Source organism: Armigeres subalbatus, chromosome 3 (assembly GCF_024139115.2).
Source record: "Armigeres subalbatus isolate Guangzhou_Male chromosome 3, GZ_Asu_2, whole genome shotgun sequence".
Classification (NCBI taxonomy): Eukaryota; Metazoa; Arthropoda; class Insecta; order Diptera; family Culicidae; genus Armigeres; species Armigeres subalbatus.
The window spans coordinates 255,242,248-255,256,052 of NC_085141.1; the positions used below are offsets into that span (position 1 = coordinate 255,242,248).

At 44.4% G+C, this 13,805-nt stretch overlaps 2 protein-coding genes across 2 annotated transcripts; both read left to right on the forward strand.

The window, feature by feature from the left end:
• The first annotated feature begins 4,915 nt into the window (after positions 1-4,915).
• LOC134222413 (uncharacterized) lies at positions 4,916-8,618 on the forward strand. Its single transcript, XM_062701564.1, has 3 exons — positions 4,916-5,408; positions 5,528-6,217; positions 7,468-8,618. Exons 1-3 carry the CDS (start codon positions 4,916-4,918, stop codon positions 8,616-8,618), a joined length of 2,334 nt encoding a protein of 777 aa, XP_062557548.1.
• A 664-nt stretch (positions 8,619-9,282) lies between these two features.
• Positions 9,283-11,068, forward strand: LOC134222414 (uncharacterized). Its single transcript, XM_062701566.1, has one exon. It carries the CDS (start codon positions 9,689-9,691, stop codon positions 11,066-11,068), a length of 1,380 nt encoding a protein of 459 aa, XP_062557550.1. The 5' UTR covers positions 9,283-9,688.
• Positions 11,069-13,805: the final 2,737 nt, after the last annotated feature.

The following is a 13,805-nucleotide window of genomic DNA, read 5'->3' on the forward strand; positions in this document are numbered from 1 at the left end:
GCTGAATGGGATTTCTTTAGATGGCTTTGGCTTAAAGGCCAGTATCAACTTAAAAAGTAGAGAGGTTACGAAATTTCGTTCAAGGGTCGTTTGACAATTAGCCTTTTCAACGTAAATGTTATTACCCCCAATGGATGGATATTTTGGATTAAATTACCCGTTCAGTTGGCCTAAACTATATTTTCGGACAAATATTCCATTCTGCCAAACGACCATTTCGGCCAAATAGCATTTTTGGGCTGATGACCTATTGGGCCAAACGTCCTGTTATGGCAAACGACTATTTGGGCCATATTACCAGTTCGGCCGTGTGTCGCTTGTGGCCAATGGAATTTTTCTACAATTTCTTATGGACAATACATTAGTCGTTCGATAACTGCAACATGTTTTCGTTTCATTTAGCCAATGGCGTTCGATAACTGCAACGCATTCAAGACGGCAAACAATTGTCAGACGGCGTCAGAATAGAAGTGCACCTGATTGTTCAGCAGCTATCATCGATATTGACATCGTTTTGAAGCTCAGCTATCCGATAACTGCAAAACTGAAGTAACTATCGAAATGCTATTAAAAACATTGTAGTTAAATTACTTTCAGTTATCGAGCGTCTAATGTACAAAGAACTTCCCGTAGAAACCAAATAATTCGAACAATTTTTCGTGGAGACATTTTGAACAATCCTCCGCGGAAATTCTAAAGAAGTTTCCGTTAAACTTACGGACAATATCTAGTGAACATTCTAGAGATTTTTTCTTGAAAACTCTTTAGTCTCCCGCGAAAATTCTTAAGAATTTACTGTTTTATTGTTGGCCATACCAAGCTAGCCGTCTTTATTATTCTCCAATGGTTAAACACCCATTCTACCAACCGCACTCTCCTACAATTATCAAGAATTTAATTTATTGAACGGCTACTCAGTCTTGCACTGATTACAACGAGTTTTTTATTTACCCGACGTTTCGACACGGGGATTGTGTCTTTTTCCCCGTGTCGAAACGTCGGGTAAATAAAAAAAACTCGTTGTAATAAGTGCAAGACTGAGTAGCCGTTCAATAAATTAAATTAAAACGTACAGTCGATCCATAATCAGTAAATTATCAAGAATTTTCTGTGAAAATTTCAAAGAATACTCAACAGAAATTCAACAGGAACTTTTCGTAAATTTCTGAAGTTTTTCCTGTAAAAGTTAGGAACATTTTTTTGTAAAAATTCTCAAGTTTCTCATGCAAATTGCGACGATTTTCATGCTGAAATTCCAAACAATTTTATTTGGGAATTACAAAGACCTTCTCTTGGTAATTCCAAAGATTCCTGATGTGTTTTCATGATGTTTAAGCAGTCCGCTCTCCATATTTTCACCCCTGAATCCGGCCCTGGTTGAAATTTCAGAGGGTCAATTTCAAATTCAAACAGAGTTCTTTGAGATCCTGATGTGTTTTCATGAAATTTGAGCAGTCGCATGCCCACTGCCCAGTTTTATTTCTATTGGTGATATGGCCTTTGCTCTCCCCAGTTGGACCCCTGAAGCCGGTCCTGGTCAAAATTTCGGAAAGACAATTTGAAGTTCGAGCAGAATTCTTTGAGCTCCTGATGTGTTTTCATGAAGTTTGAGCAGTCGCATGCCCTGTTTCATTGCAATTGGTGATATGGCCCCCATTTTCACTCCTAAATCCGGCCCTGGTTGAAATTTCAGAAGATCAATTTCCATTTGAAACAGATTTCTTTTAGCTCCTGATGTGTTTCCATGGTGTTTGAGCAGTCGCATGCCCAGTTTCATTGCTTTTGGTGATATGGCCCTTGCTCTTCCCATTTGGACCCCTGAATCCGGCCCTGGTCAAAATTTCAGAAAGTCAATTTCAAATTCAAACAGAGTTCTTTGTGCTCCTGATGTGTTTTCATGGAGTTTGAGCAGTCGCATGCCCTGTTTCATTGCAATTGGTGATATGGCCCCTGCCCTCCCCATTTTCACTCCTAAATCCGGTCTTGGTTAAATAAGTATCAGTTATCATAGTTTGGATTTAAACTTAACCATCTGTGGACATGATTTGTGTTTTACTTCTGAAATATGCAAGTTATCACAGTTTGAAAAGTTCACAACAATTACCTCTCCCTGTTTGTTGCAAATAAATTGGAACGCAACAATAATGTCTTTATCCTCTGCAGATGAGGACAAAGAGTTATCGCTATTCTCTTTTGTCGCTTGTTTTTTGCATTTTTCAGCGACAATTACATTCCTTGGTGGTAACCAATATCTTTTCAAGATATAGTTTTGTTTCAGTATTGCATGATTATGATTATATGTTCAATTGTTCATCCATTGTGAGGATAAACAATCAATCGCTCAAGTGAGCGATCTCAAGCAGCACTTTTCTATCGAATATCGTTATATCAACAAGATTATGACAAAATTCGGTCTATCATCAGTTACGGCAACCGACCTGGAACATGTGTGCTATTCGAGATTGTTCATTAGAATTTTGATGCAGCGTCAACATCATCATTTCATCAACGCGAATAAAGAAGAAAAGACAGGACTTGATATCAAAGGCACAGAGAGATATTATTCTGTGTATGAAACAGGAAAAACAGAAAACCTAGAAATAAATTATATAATATGCTTATTTGAAAAGAACCCGTAAACTCATAATGACTTATAAGTCACCACTTTTTGTTTCTTTATTAGAGTGAATTTCAATTAGTAAACTAGTTCTTCACTAATAAGTCACAACTTTATATCGTATAGAAACAATTATTTGAATCATTTGTAGTTCTAGCATACCTAGAATAAATGGAAAATTTCACACTGATTACAGCTCATACTACTATAAAACCTATAAAAAAGCCAAATGTTTAGCGAAAGAATAAATTAAATATGAAAGACGATGAAGAAACATAGAACTCGAGGGAGTACAAATTTTAGTTCGTGATACATTCCAGTATTGGCTTTGCTCTATATTGTTTGAACCTAACAAATAACATCAAGTTATTGCCCTTGGTAAAAGATTATCAAAGTTTCAGATGCAATCACTGGCCATTTGCTCTGGTAAATCCATATATAAATTAAGAAAATTTATATTGAGAAGATTTATTTCATATATATCATTCAAACACTTCTGTGCATAACACCGTTTTGAGTACGATGAAAAAAAAATGGGAAAGTTGACTTTCTTTTCTAGCGTTCGATCATTTTTAGTGATTTTTTCAATCATCAGTATATTTATTAATTTATAACTCAAATTTTAAAATGAGAAAATAGTTCACTGGAAGTCACAAGTGCGCAGTTATCTTAGAAGGAAATTTAAGCTATATCGATTTTGTTAGCAGCAGAGTAAGCGAAACAAAACATATTCGCACAAAGATGCTTTATGTTATTTGACACGCACCTTTCTGTAGTCATTTGTACCCATTATCCCCAACGGCCAATACAACGGTGAGTGCGATAAGACTGTACACGATTGATAACGAGCGGAAGGAGACCAAAACAAACGAAAAAGCGAAACAAATAAGAATTATTCCGAAGGTGTTCTATAGTTTCTCAAATTTAGTAGAATATTAGTTTATAAGTAAATCTAATAAGTGAAATCAAAGATACTACTAATACCGGTAGGCTAGTTTCGTGCGATATAAACATATTGGGAAATAAGGAATACCTTCTGAAAAAATAGGCTACCTTAGTACCACCAACTCTATACTGCAACAGCTTGCGTGCTAAACTGGTGAGAAAGCAATGGAGTTTTATCCATGATGTTGCATAATGTTGATTGTGAACTAATTATATACCATAGATCCAGTTGCCCATCCCAAAGTGATAAAAAGCTCGTCTGACACATTTGCGATCCTAGCGAAGATTATTAAGGATACTAAACGTAAGTGAACATATCGTATTTCCGTTAGCATATTCCAATGTACAATGTACACTATTTATTATGCTGCAACCAGCGTCAGGGGTTCGCAAAACCATTTACACCGTGCAGTTAACACAGGCTAAAATGTTAAATTCTATAGTAATTAAGAAATCCATGGATTAATTAATTAGTTAATCAGTTCTTTACATGTCCGTTTATAGGAAAATTATATTCTCCCATTAACCATCGGATCACGTGGGTTTTCATTCATTTCCGTGGCGGAGAATCATAATTCCGGAACCTCCCGTTGAAACGACTTTCAACATTATATAATTTTCGTTTATCGGACGTTTGGTGACTGGGCGAATGGGTACAAAGAGCATGTCAAGCACAGCAAATTGAATCGGAAGCGGATGGTTGTCACAGAGATAACCTACACCGCCCCCTTGGCAACACGGAGCCAACTCATCCTAACGGGCGGTTCGAACAGCAACGCATTCGTTTCGAATCAGATGCCCAAGCCGGATTCACTAGTAATGCAGAAATCGGTCTGCGATCCTCCCAATTCCAACAATTTCACCCGGCAACCGTAGCTGCAAGGCAGCCATCGCAATCAAGATTCTCCAATCACTTCCGTCAAGGACAGCCTTCCTATCTAGTAGGCAATCCATATAGCTCAACGATAAGGCCGCCATTTAATTCTACTACCTTCGATGGACAAGTTCTAGCTCCACCGGCCTGTTCTACTGGAGTTCATCTGCCGAACCTTCAAAGCGGCATGCACGCCTTTCCCGGATCGTTTCTCGAGGAGTCTAGAGACGAATTCCAGCTTTCTCGGTCCCAAGTGGCGGCCAGACAAGCCGTTCTCAGGGATCTACCAACGTTTTCCGGGAATCCTGAAGAGTGGCCGATATTCCTGTCAATGCTCAATCGTACGACCGTGATGTGTGGGTTCACCGAGGAGGAGAACTTAGTTCGGCTACAGAAAAGTCTGAAAGGGAAAGCTTACGAAGCTGTAAAAGTCGTTTAATGTTCCCGGGAACGTAACAGGCATTCTGTCTACCTTGAGGATGATGTTCGGGCAACCTGAAGTCATCATTCAGTCGCTAATAGGGAAAGTGAGCGCTCTACCGGCTATCAGGGAAGACAAGTTGGGCACACTGGTCGATTTCGCCGTACACGTACAAAACTTCTGTGCCACCGTAGACGCGTGTGGACTGCAGGAGTATATGTACAACGTCACATTACTTCACCAGCTGGTTAGCAAGCTACCACCATCGCTCAAACTCAATTGGGCGCAGCATCGTTTAACGGTACCTACAGCTAACTTGGCGACTTTCAGCAGCTGGATCTACGCCCTAGCAGAAGCAGCCAGTGTCGTCACATTTCCGCCGTCGATGCAGTCTGAAAAGCTTACCCATAGCGAAGCTCGTGGCTCCAAAAAAGGTAATGCGTACCTCAGCGCCCATTCCGAGACACCGTCTATCGAGGAGAATAAAAAAACTTTGCTGAAGGAAGATTCGACCTCAAAACCAAATCCGGCGAAGCAGGGTTGCCCAATCTGTAAAGAAAACTGCAAATCCGCCGACAAGTGTAGACGCTTTTTGGAACTCTCCCGAGAATCACGCTGGGCTGTTATCAGGAGTTCGGGTTCTGTCGTACCTGTCTTCGTACGCATAAAGGGTACTGCAACGCCAAGCCATGCGGCAAAAATGGGTGCACCTACCGGCATCATGAGCTGCTGCACAACGATTCAAAGGCGAAGCCTCAGAACGACGCAGTCGTGGTCGAAAAAGGGAGTGGACCGTCCGCTCCACTCTGCCCGAGTCCATCCGGTTGCAACACTCATCAATCGGCTACCAGCTCAGCACTATTTCGCTATCTCGCTGTCATACTGTACGGGAAAACTAATGTAGTTCACACGTACGCCTTCCTAGACGAGGGTTCCGAGCTTACCCTGCTCGATCAAGACCTTGCTGATGTGCTCCAGCTAGATGGTATCGAAAGACCGCTGTGTTTGCGGTGGACTGGGGGAACTGAACGCTGTGAACCGGATTCCCGAGCCTACAATCTTCAAATCACTGGAGCCAAGGTGGGAAGCAAGCGGTTCGATCTCAACGATGTGCGAACGGTGAAGGAACTGAAGCTACCGCAACAGACGTTGGACATGACCAAATTTTGCGAGGAGTATCCACACCTCCGAGACTTGCCGATTGATTCCTATCGAGGTGTGCAGCCACGTATTCTGATTGGAACGAAGCACGCTCATCTTGGCCTCGTCTTGAAAAGCAGGGAAGGAGAGTTTGGGCAGCCGATCGCAGTGAAGTCACGGTTGGGCTGGACCATCTGTGGAGGACAAGGCGATAGGCGCGGTGCAAATCTACACCACTACAGCTTCCACAGCTTCCCCAGCTGTCTGCGAGTCAGGGAGAACTGCCTAGGGCGTGGTGGGATTTAGCAGTGGGCTCTGCTAAAATCCCTCCCAAAAAACCACAAGTGCCCGTAAGCGGACTCTATCAAAGCGACTGTGTGCCGCTTCAAAAGCACAAGCCCAGGGAGGGAGTGCCAACTGGCATGTGGAGTGTCCCTACTTCGGTAGGGTAGTGCGTGAGCTGCTTCGGCAGGGAGTGAGTGATCTGTTTGTGCTGAGGCAGGAGTGTCATAGCGAGTCGCCGCCGCTATGGCAGCCTCGAAGCGCAGCAGAAGTCTGAGTATGGACTGCACATGCTAAGGTAAGAGTGTCGTAGCGTTGCTACCGCTATCGACACCTCGAGGCATGGCAGTGGAGTGTTAGAATAAGTTGTGGAGTGTACCTACTTCGGTAGGGTAGCGCGTGAGCTGCTTCGGCAGGGAGTGAGTGATCTGGTTGTGCTGAGGCAGGAGTGTCATAGCGTGTCTCCGCCGCTATTGTCACCTCAAAGCGCAGCAGAAGTCTGAGTATGGACTGCACATGCTGAGGCAGGAGTCGAGGTATCCCATCGACACCTCGAGGCATTGCAGTGGAGTGTTAGAGTGAGCACCTTGAAAAGGGTCACATGGAGCGAATGGTCTTTGGAGAAGCTGCTTCGGCGGCAGGGTAGCAGTGGGTTGTACCCACACACCTACAGTTGTGCACATGTGGTGCATGGGGAGTGTCCCTGCTTCGGCAGGGTAGCGTATGGTCTGCTTCGGCAGTGGTGTGATTGATCTGCTCGTGCTGAGGCAGAGTGTCGTAGCGCAATATCTGTAGGCCCAGGCAGTTACCGCTATTGACACCTCGAGGCATGGCAGCGGAGCGTCCGGGAGACCATCCAAGTAAGACTCAAATGGAGTGAATGGGGTGCGAGTCAGTCTCGCGTGGGACGAGTGCCTGTGTGAGCGATAATGAGTGAGTACGCTTAGTACTGCCGTCCCCCCAGAAGTAGTACTGCGAGGTAGTTCCTGGGGGAAACGATGGTGGAGCCCAAGGGAGTTTAGTCGGTATTACCGGTATGGTCGAGTCCGACACTCCAGTACACTTCCGTGTGGTAGTTTGGCAACTACAATGCACGTGTACTGGGTTAGTGTGTAAATGCATTCTCCCTTGTAAAAAAAAAAAAAAAAAAAAACAGCTTCCACATCTGTCCATGTAACACTGACGCAGACGAGAATCTCCACCAAACGATGAAGGAGTACTTCTCACTTGATAGCCTCGGAGTTACCAAACCGGACAAACTGCTGCTATCCGTCGAAGATCAACGTGCCCTCATGCTGCTCAACTCGCTTACTAACCGTCGGAATGATCGATATGAGTCCGGTCTATTGTGGCGATATGACGACACTCGTCTTCCGCATAGCCAATCTATGGCGCTGCGGCGATTCCAATGCCTGAACAAGCGGATGGAGAAGGAACCGGAGCTGCAGGCGACTCTGCAATCAAAAATAGAGGAATATTTAGCAAAAGGATATATCAGAAGGCTCAGCGATGAGGAAATTGACCGGAAAGTGCCCCGCCGTTGGTATTTACCCATTTTCCCTGTAACCAATCCAAACAAGCCTGGAAAGGTGCGGATAGTGTGGGACGCGGCTGCTAGTGCCCACGGCACATCGCTTAATTCAGCCCTACTCAAAGGACCGGATCTACTGTGTAACCTCCTCACGATTCTACTTCAGTTCCGGGAACGTCGCGTCGGACTCACCGGCGATATCAGTGAAATGTTTCACCAGGTGCAAATCCGCGCAGAAGACCAATTCTGTCAGTGTTTCTACTGGAAGAACAGACGCGGAGAAACGGAAGTGTACGCTATGCAGGTGATGACTTTCGGGGCATGCTGCTCTCCAACCACTGCGCAGTTCGTGAAGAACACAAATGCCGACCGATTCACGAACGAATTTCCGGAGGCGCATCACGCCATTATAAAGTCACATTACGTTGACGATATGCTGATCAGCGTGGACTCCGAAGATCAAGCCATTCAGTTGGCAAAACATGTAAGGCATGTCCATCAGCAAGGTGGATTCGTGATTCGAAACTGGATCAGTAATTCGAGAAAAGTTCTGGCAGCACTACAAGAGGTAAATATCGACGAGAAATGCCTTGATCTGTCCTCCGAACTAGCCACGGAAAAGGTTTTAGGCATGTGGTGGAACACGACCGACGATGTTTTTACCTACAAAGTGGGATGGAATCGTTATGGTCCGGCTCTGTTAGGAGGTGAACGAAGGCCAACGAAGCGAGAAGTCCTACGGATCTTGATGACCATCAATGATGTTCTTTCATTAGGACAGAAAAACACCATGCAGTTTAGCGTATAAACTTAGAATGAATGACTCTTTATTTTCGCTTAACCTATTTAAAGTCTAGTTACCGTCTAGTTATTCTACCTTGAACTCGGGTAGCACAATATTTGGAATAACCCAAAGCCATAATAAACATAATGAACAACGACGCGCTCATAGCATAACGGTTGAAGACAATAATATTTTAGTTCTCGCATCCGCTAGGGCTTATCTCTCATTTTCTATCGTATCTAAAGATCCTGCTACAGCAAATATGGCGGTCTGGTGTACAGTGGGACGACCACATCGACGACTATTCCTTTGAAAAATGGATAACCTGGTTGAAGGTGCTCCCACGAGTTGAACGTGTGAAGATTCCCCGATGCTACAATTCCCAGTACCCCCCAAACGAAGCTGATGAAGTGCAGCTGCACACAATGGTAGATGCCAGCGAGAACGGTACGGCCGCCGTCTGCTATCTTCGTTTCTTACGCGACGGATCCTTTTCCTGCTCTATTGTCGCAGCCAAAAGCCGAGTTGCTCCGCTGAAATTCACTTCGATACCACGATTGGAACTCGAAGCTGCCGTAGTTGGTGCACGGCTATCGCGTACCGTCCAAGAGGCACTAACCTTCAGGATCCACCGTAAGCTATACTGGTCTGATTCCAGAAACGTTCTTTGCTGGATCAACTCGGACCATCGGCGATACAGCCAATACGTCGGCCACAGGATCAGCGAAATCCTCGAAACATCCGAAGCACACGAATGGAGATGGATCCCTAGTAAACAAAATCCTGCCGATAACGCCACCAAGTGGAGTAGTCTTCCAGAATTGTCATCTGGAGACAGGTGGTTCAACGGTCCCGACTTTCTTCGGTGCCCTGAAGATGACTGGCCGGAACCGCATAATCGCAAAGATTCGACCGACAACGAATTACGCCCATCGCTCCTAGTACATCACACTTTGCCGGAGCAAGTGCTCCGTGTCAACGACTACTCGACTTGGGAGAGACTACGCAAGGTTGTCGCATACGTCCACCGATTCATCGATAATTGCCTTCACAAGAGCCGAGAAGCTCCTACAGACATTGGTCCACTTGATGCAATGCAATTTCTCAAAGCCGATCGAACCCTTATTCGACTCTGCCAGCAGGAATGCTACCCCGATGAGATGACGACGCTACAAAGTACAACCAAACGACCCGAAACCACGATGACTGTTCAAAAATCTAGTTCATTGTATAAGCTGACACCCTGGCTGGACGATAACGGAATCATGCGCATGCGAACCCGCATTGCTGCATGCCACTACGCCACTGATGATGCCAAGAACCCAGTTATTCTTCCGCAAAAACACCACATTACCCACCTGATCGTGGCACACTACCACCGCAAATATCATCACCACAATCACGAGACGGTAATAAATGAAATCCGTCAGAAATACCGCATCCCTCGCCTGCGTGTCTGTTATAAGCAAGTACGTAAAGATTGCCAGCAGTGCAAAAATCAACACGCAGTTCCAAATCCACCATTCATGGCGGATCTTCCACCCGCCCGGCTCGCAGCGTTCGCACGACCTTTCACGCACATCGGGATTGACTATTTCGGTCCAATCGAAGTTACAGTCGGCAGAAGAGTGGAGAAGCGATGGATAATGCTTGCCACGTGCCTGACTATTCGAGCAATCCATCTGGAAGTAGCACACTCCCTTAGCACAAGCTCCTGCATTATGGCTCTCCGAAACCTTATGGCCCGCCGCGGCACACCACAGAAGATCTACAGTGACCGCGGCACGAACTTTGTAGGTGCGAATAGAGAGTTGATGCAGAGCAACGAAGCCATGGTCGAGCACGAATTTGTGAAGGAGTTCGGGAGTTCCGGAATCGAGTGGGCCTTCAATCCGCCTCTCACACCACACATGGGTGGTAGCTGGGAGCGGTTGATCCGCACTGTCAAGAACAACCTGGCTTCTATGTGCTCGTCGGCAAGGCCATCCGACGAAGTTCTTAGAAATTTGCTGACTGAAGTTGAGAACACCGTGAACTCGCGGCCCCTCTCTCACGTTCCGATAGACGACGACTCGGCTCCAGCGTTGACCCCGAACCACTTCCTGCTCGGTTCGTCCAATGGAACGAAACCGTTAACCGACCTCGACGACAGCAGTGCAGCACTCAAGCAGAACTGGACGAAATCCCAGATCCTGGCAAATCAATTTTGGAGACGGTGGGTAACAGATTATCTACCAGAAATTACACGAAGGAGTAAGTGGTTTCAACATCCGGAACCGGTCACCGTCGGAGATATCGTGATAATTACCGACCCGAAGTTGCCTCGCAACGTTTGGCCAAAAGGGAAAATCATCGCCACCAAAGTAAGTACCGACGGACAGGTTCGGTCCGCAACTGTGAGGACTTCAAGTGGGATTTACAATCGCCCAGCGACTAAGTTGGCAGTTCTGGATGTTCGGTGCGACGGTGAGTAAGTCAACCCATAGTTGGCATACCCAGGGGGACTGTTATTTGACACGCACCTTTCTGTAGTTATTTGTACCCATTATCCCCAACGGCCAATACAACGGTGAGTGCGATAAGACTGTACACGATTGATAACGAGCGGAAGGAGACCAAAACAAACGAAAAGCGAAACAAATAAGAATTATTCCGAAGGTGTTCTATAGTTTCTCAAATTTAGTAGAATATTAGTTTATAAGTAAATCTAATAAGTGAAATCAAAGATACTACTAATACCGGTAAGCTAGTTTCATGCGATATAAACATATTGTGAAATAAGGAATATCTTCTAAAACAAATAGGCTACCTTAGTACCACCAAGTCTATACTGCAACAGCTTGCGTGCTAAACCATTCCTGTGTGATCAAAACTGGTGAGAAAGCAATGGAGTTTTATCCATGATGTTGCATAATGTTGATTGTGAACTAATTATATACCATAGATCCAGTTGCCCATCCCAAAAGTGCGATAAAAAGCTCGTCCGACACATTTGCGATCCTAGCGAAGATTATTAAGGATACTAAACGTAAGTGAACATATCGTATTTCCGTTAGCATATTCCAATGTACAATGTACACTATTTATTATGCTGCAACCAGCGTCAGGGGTTCGCAAAACCATTTACACCGTGCAGTTAACACAGGCTAAAATGTTAAATTCTATAGTAATTAAGAAATCCATGGATTAATTAATTAGTTAATCAGTTCTTTACATGTCCGTTTATAGGAAAATTATATTCTCCCATTAACCATCGGATCACGTGGGTTTTCATTCATTTCCGTGGCGGAGAATCATAATTCCGGAACCTCCCGTTGAAACGACTTTCAACACTTTATGTCAAGGATATGTGTGCAAGAGAGGTCGACAAATCTAAGTGCTGTCTTACCGAAAAGATGGATGCGGACATATTTACTTATAGACATTAAGACCAACAAAGATCAATGTGATTTCGATTAATTTCGGGCTTGCCAAGAAGCGTGAAAGATTCAGTGACTTAAGCGATGAGGAGTATTAGAGGCAAACACTAATTACACAACATGTAAAACACCTTGTAGTGCAATCACCACGAATTTTTGAAATTATGTTTCCTTTCTGTTGTGTTTGATGCAGATTTGGGTAGTTCGCTATGATTCTATCATACCTAGGAAACTGTTATTGTCTTTGGTCTCAATTGGAATATATGATTTTTAATACAATATTATGAACATTCTTACCTGGGCGACTGTATAAAGATTATGAACAGTCAACTTACTACATCTCAATAGACACGATCTGATCTTAATAGTGAATTTTCATAGCTTCCCGTACATTCATTTTTTGATGAATTCTGATTTCTACATTTTTTTCAAAATACATGAGGAATGGACTGCGAGCGAACGAGTTTACTTCTATATGTACAAGCTTCCTGGTGTGGAAGTCGCGCCATTTTTGGTTGCACTAAGGTTGCAGTTGTCGCGTGATTTTTGATCTCGTTAGCATCGTCGTAGACCGAGAGCCCGCCGCGCTAGATAGTTTTAAACAGATTCCAGTCTCCGGAACAGGAACATTCCAGCCGTATTTTACGTGGATCTTTAATATCGTTGGATAACGTGTGGTTTGCATTTCATGAGAGTAAGCTTGAAATTCTATGGAATTCGTCTTGGACTTGATGGTGTTTAAAAAAAAATCAACAAATTTGAAAAAAAATGTGCTCTGTGGGAAAAAAATGACACGTTGAAATTTTGCGACTTTACTCAACCACGACATGCTTCGATTCTTTCTCTTGGTAATTCCAAAGATTGCTCGAAAATATTTTTCAAATTATGGAAAAACTTATAGATTTTTCTGGAGAAGTTCATTAGATTTTTCATGCGAAATTCAGTAGATTTTTCTTTCAATGTCTTGAAAATATCCCGAAAAAATGCAAACAAACAAATCTTGGAAAATCGTAATAAAAAATCGTCACACCGATTCACGCCGCCGCCGCCGGCTAAAATGCCTATCGGCGTGACGCCGAAAACGCCGCCGCCGACCAAAATTCTAACAAACGCCGCCGCCGCCGAATATCGGACCGGCGCACACCTCTAATCCGCAGGCTAAACATCTGATCCGTCGTTGATCGGCTCTCACGAAAAACTGTCTGGTATTCACCGACGAAGGACTCCTCAAGCGGTCTCAGTCTGTTAAACAGGGTATGCTATAGGATTTTGTACGTAGAGTTCAGAAGGGTGATTCCTCTGTAATTTACACACTCTAGTCTATGCCCTTTCTTATAAATTGAGCATATGAGGCCATCCAACCAGCCGGCTGTCAGAGAGAAGCTTGACCGGCAGCTTTACTGTTTTTAAGCTCGTTTAGGGCCTTTTTAACCTCGTCCAGCGTTGGTGGTTCCACAGCTTGACCGTCGCCGACTATGTCCATCCTGCTCCTTAATGCACCTTAATTTTCACCGTTCAACAAATCTTCGAAAAACTCCTTCCACCTGGCTGCCACCATAGTCTTGTCTGTCAGCAAATCTTATGCCGCGCGCCATTGACAGTTGCGTAAAACCTCCGCATATCGTTTCTATCCATGTTCTCCTGCGCTTCAGCTATCACACTCTCTTGGTGTTGCCTTTTTTTTCTGCGGTGGATTCGTTTTTCTTCTGCCCTTGCTACGCTCTTTGTTGGAACGGGTACGAGCCACTAGCATTCGACTCCTAGCAACATTTTTCTCGTCCGTCACTCGCTG

Excerpts from the sequence above, each read along its gene's own strand:
- LOC134222413 (XM_062701564.1), top strand. The coding sequence starts at position 4,916 with ATGATGTTCGGGCAACCTGAAGTCATCATTCAGTCGCTAATAGGGAAA. Across the intron at positions 5,409-5,527 it reads GAAGCAGGGTTGCCCAATCT|GGTACTGCAACGCCAAGCCA; the intron begins GTAAAGAAAACT and ends GTACGCATAAAG. Across the intron at positions 6,218-7,467 it reads AGGACAAGGCGATAGGCGCG|ACGAGAATCTCCACCAAACG; the intron begins GTGCAAATCTAC and ends ACACTGACGCAG.
- LOC134222414 (XM_062701566.1), top strand. The coding sequence starts at position 9,689 with ATGCAATTTCTCAAAGCCGATCGAACCCTTATTCGACTCTGCCAGCAG.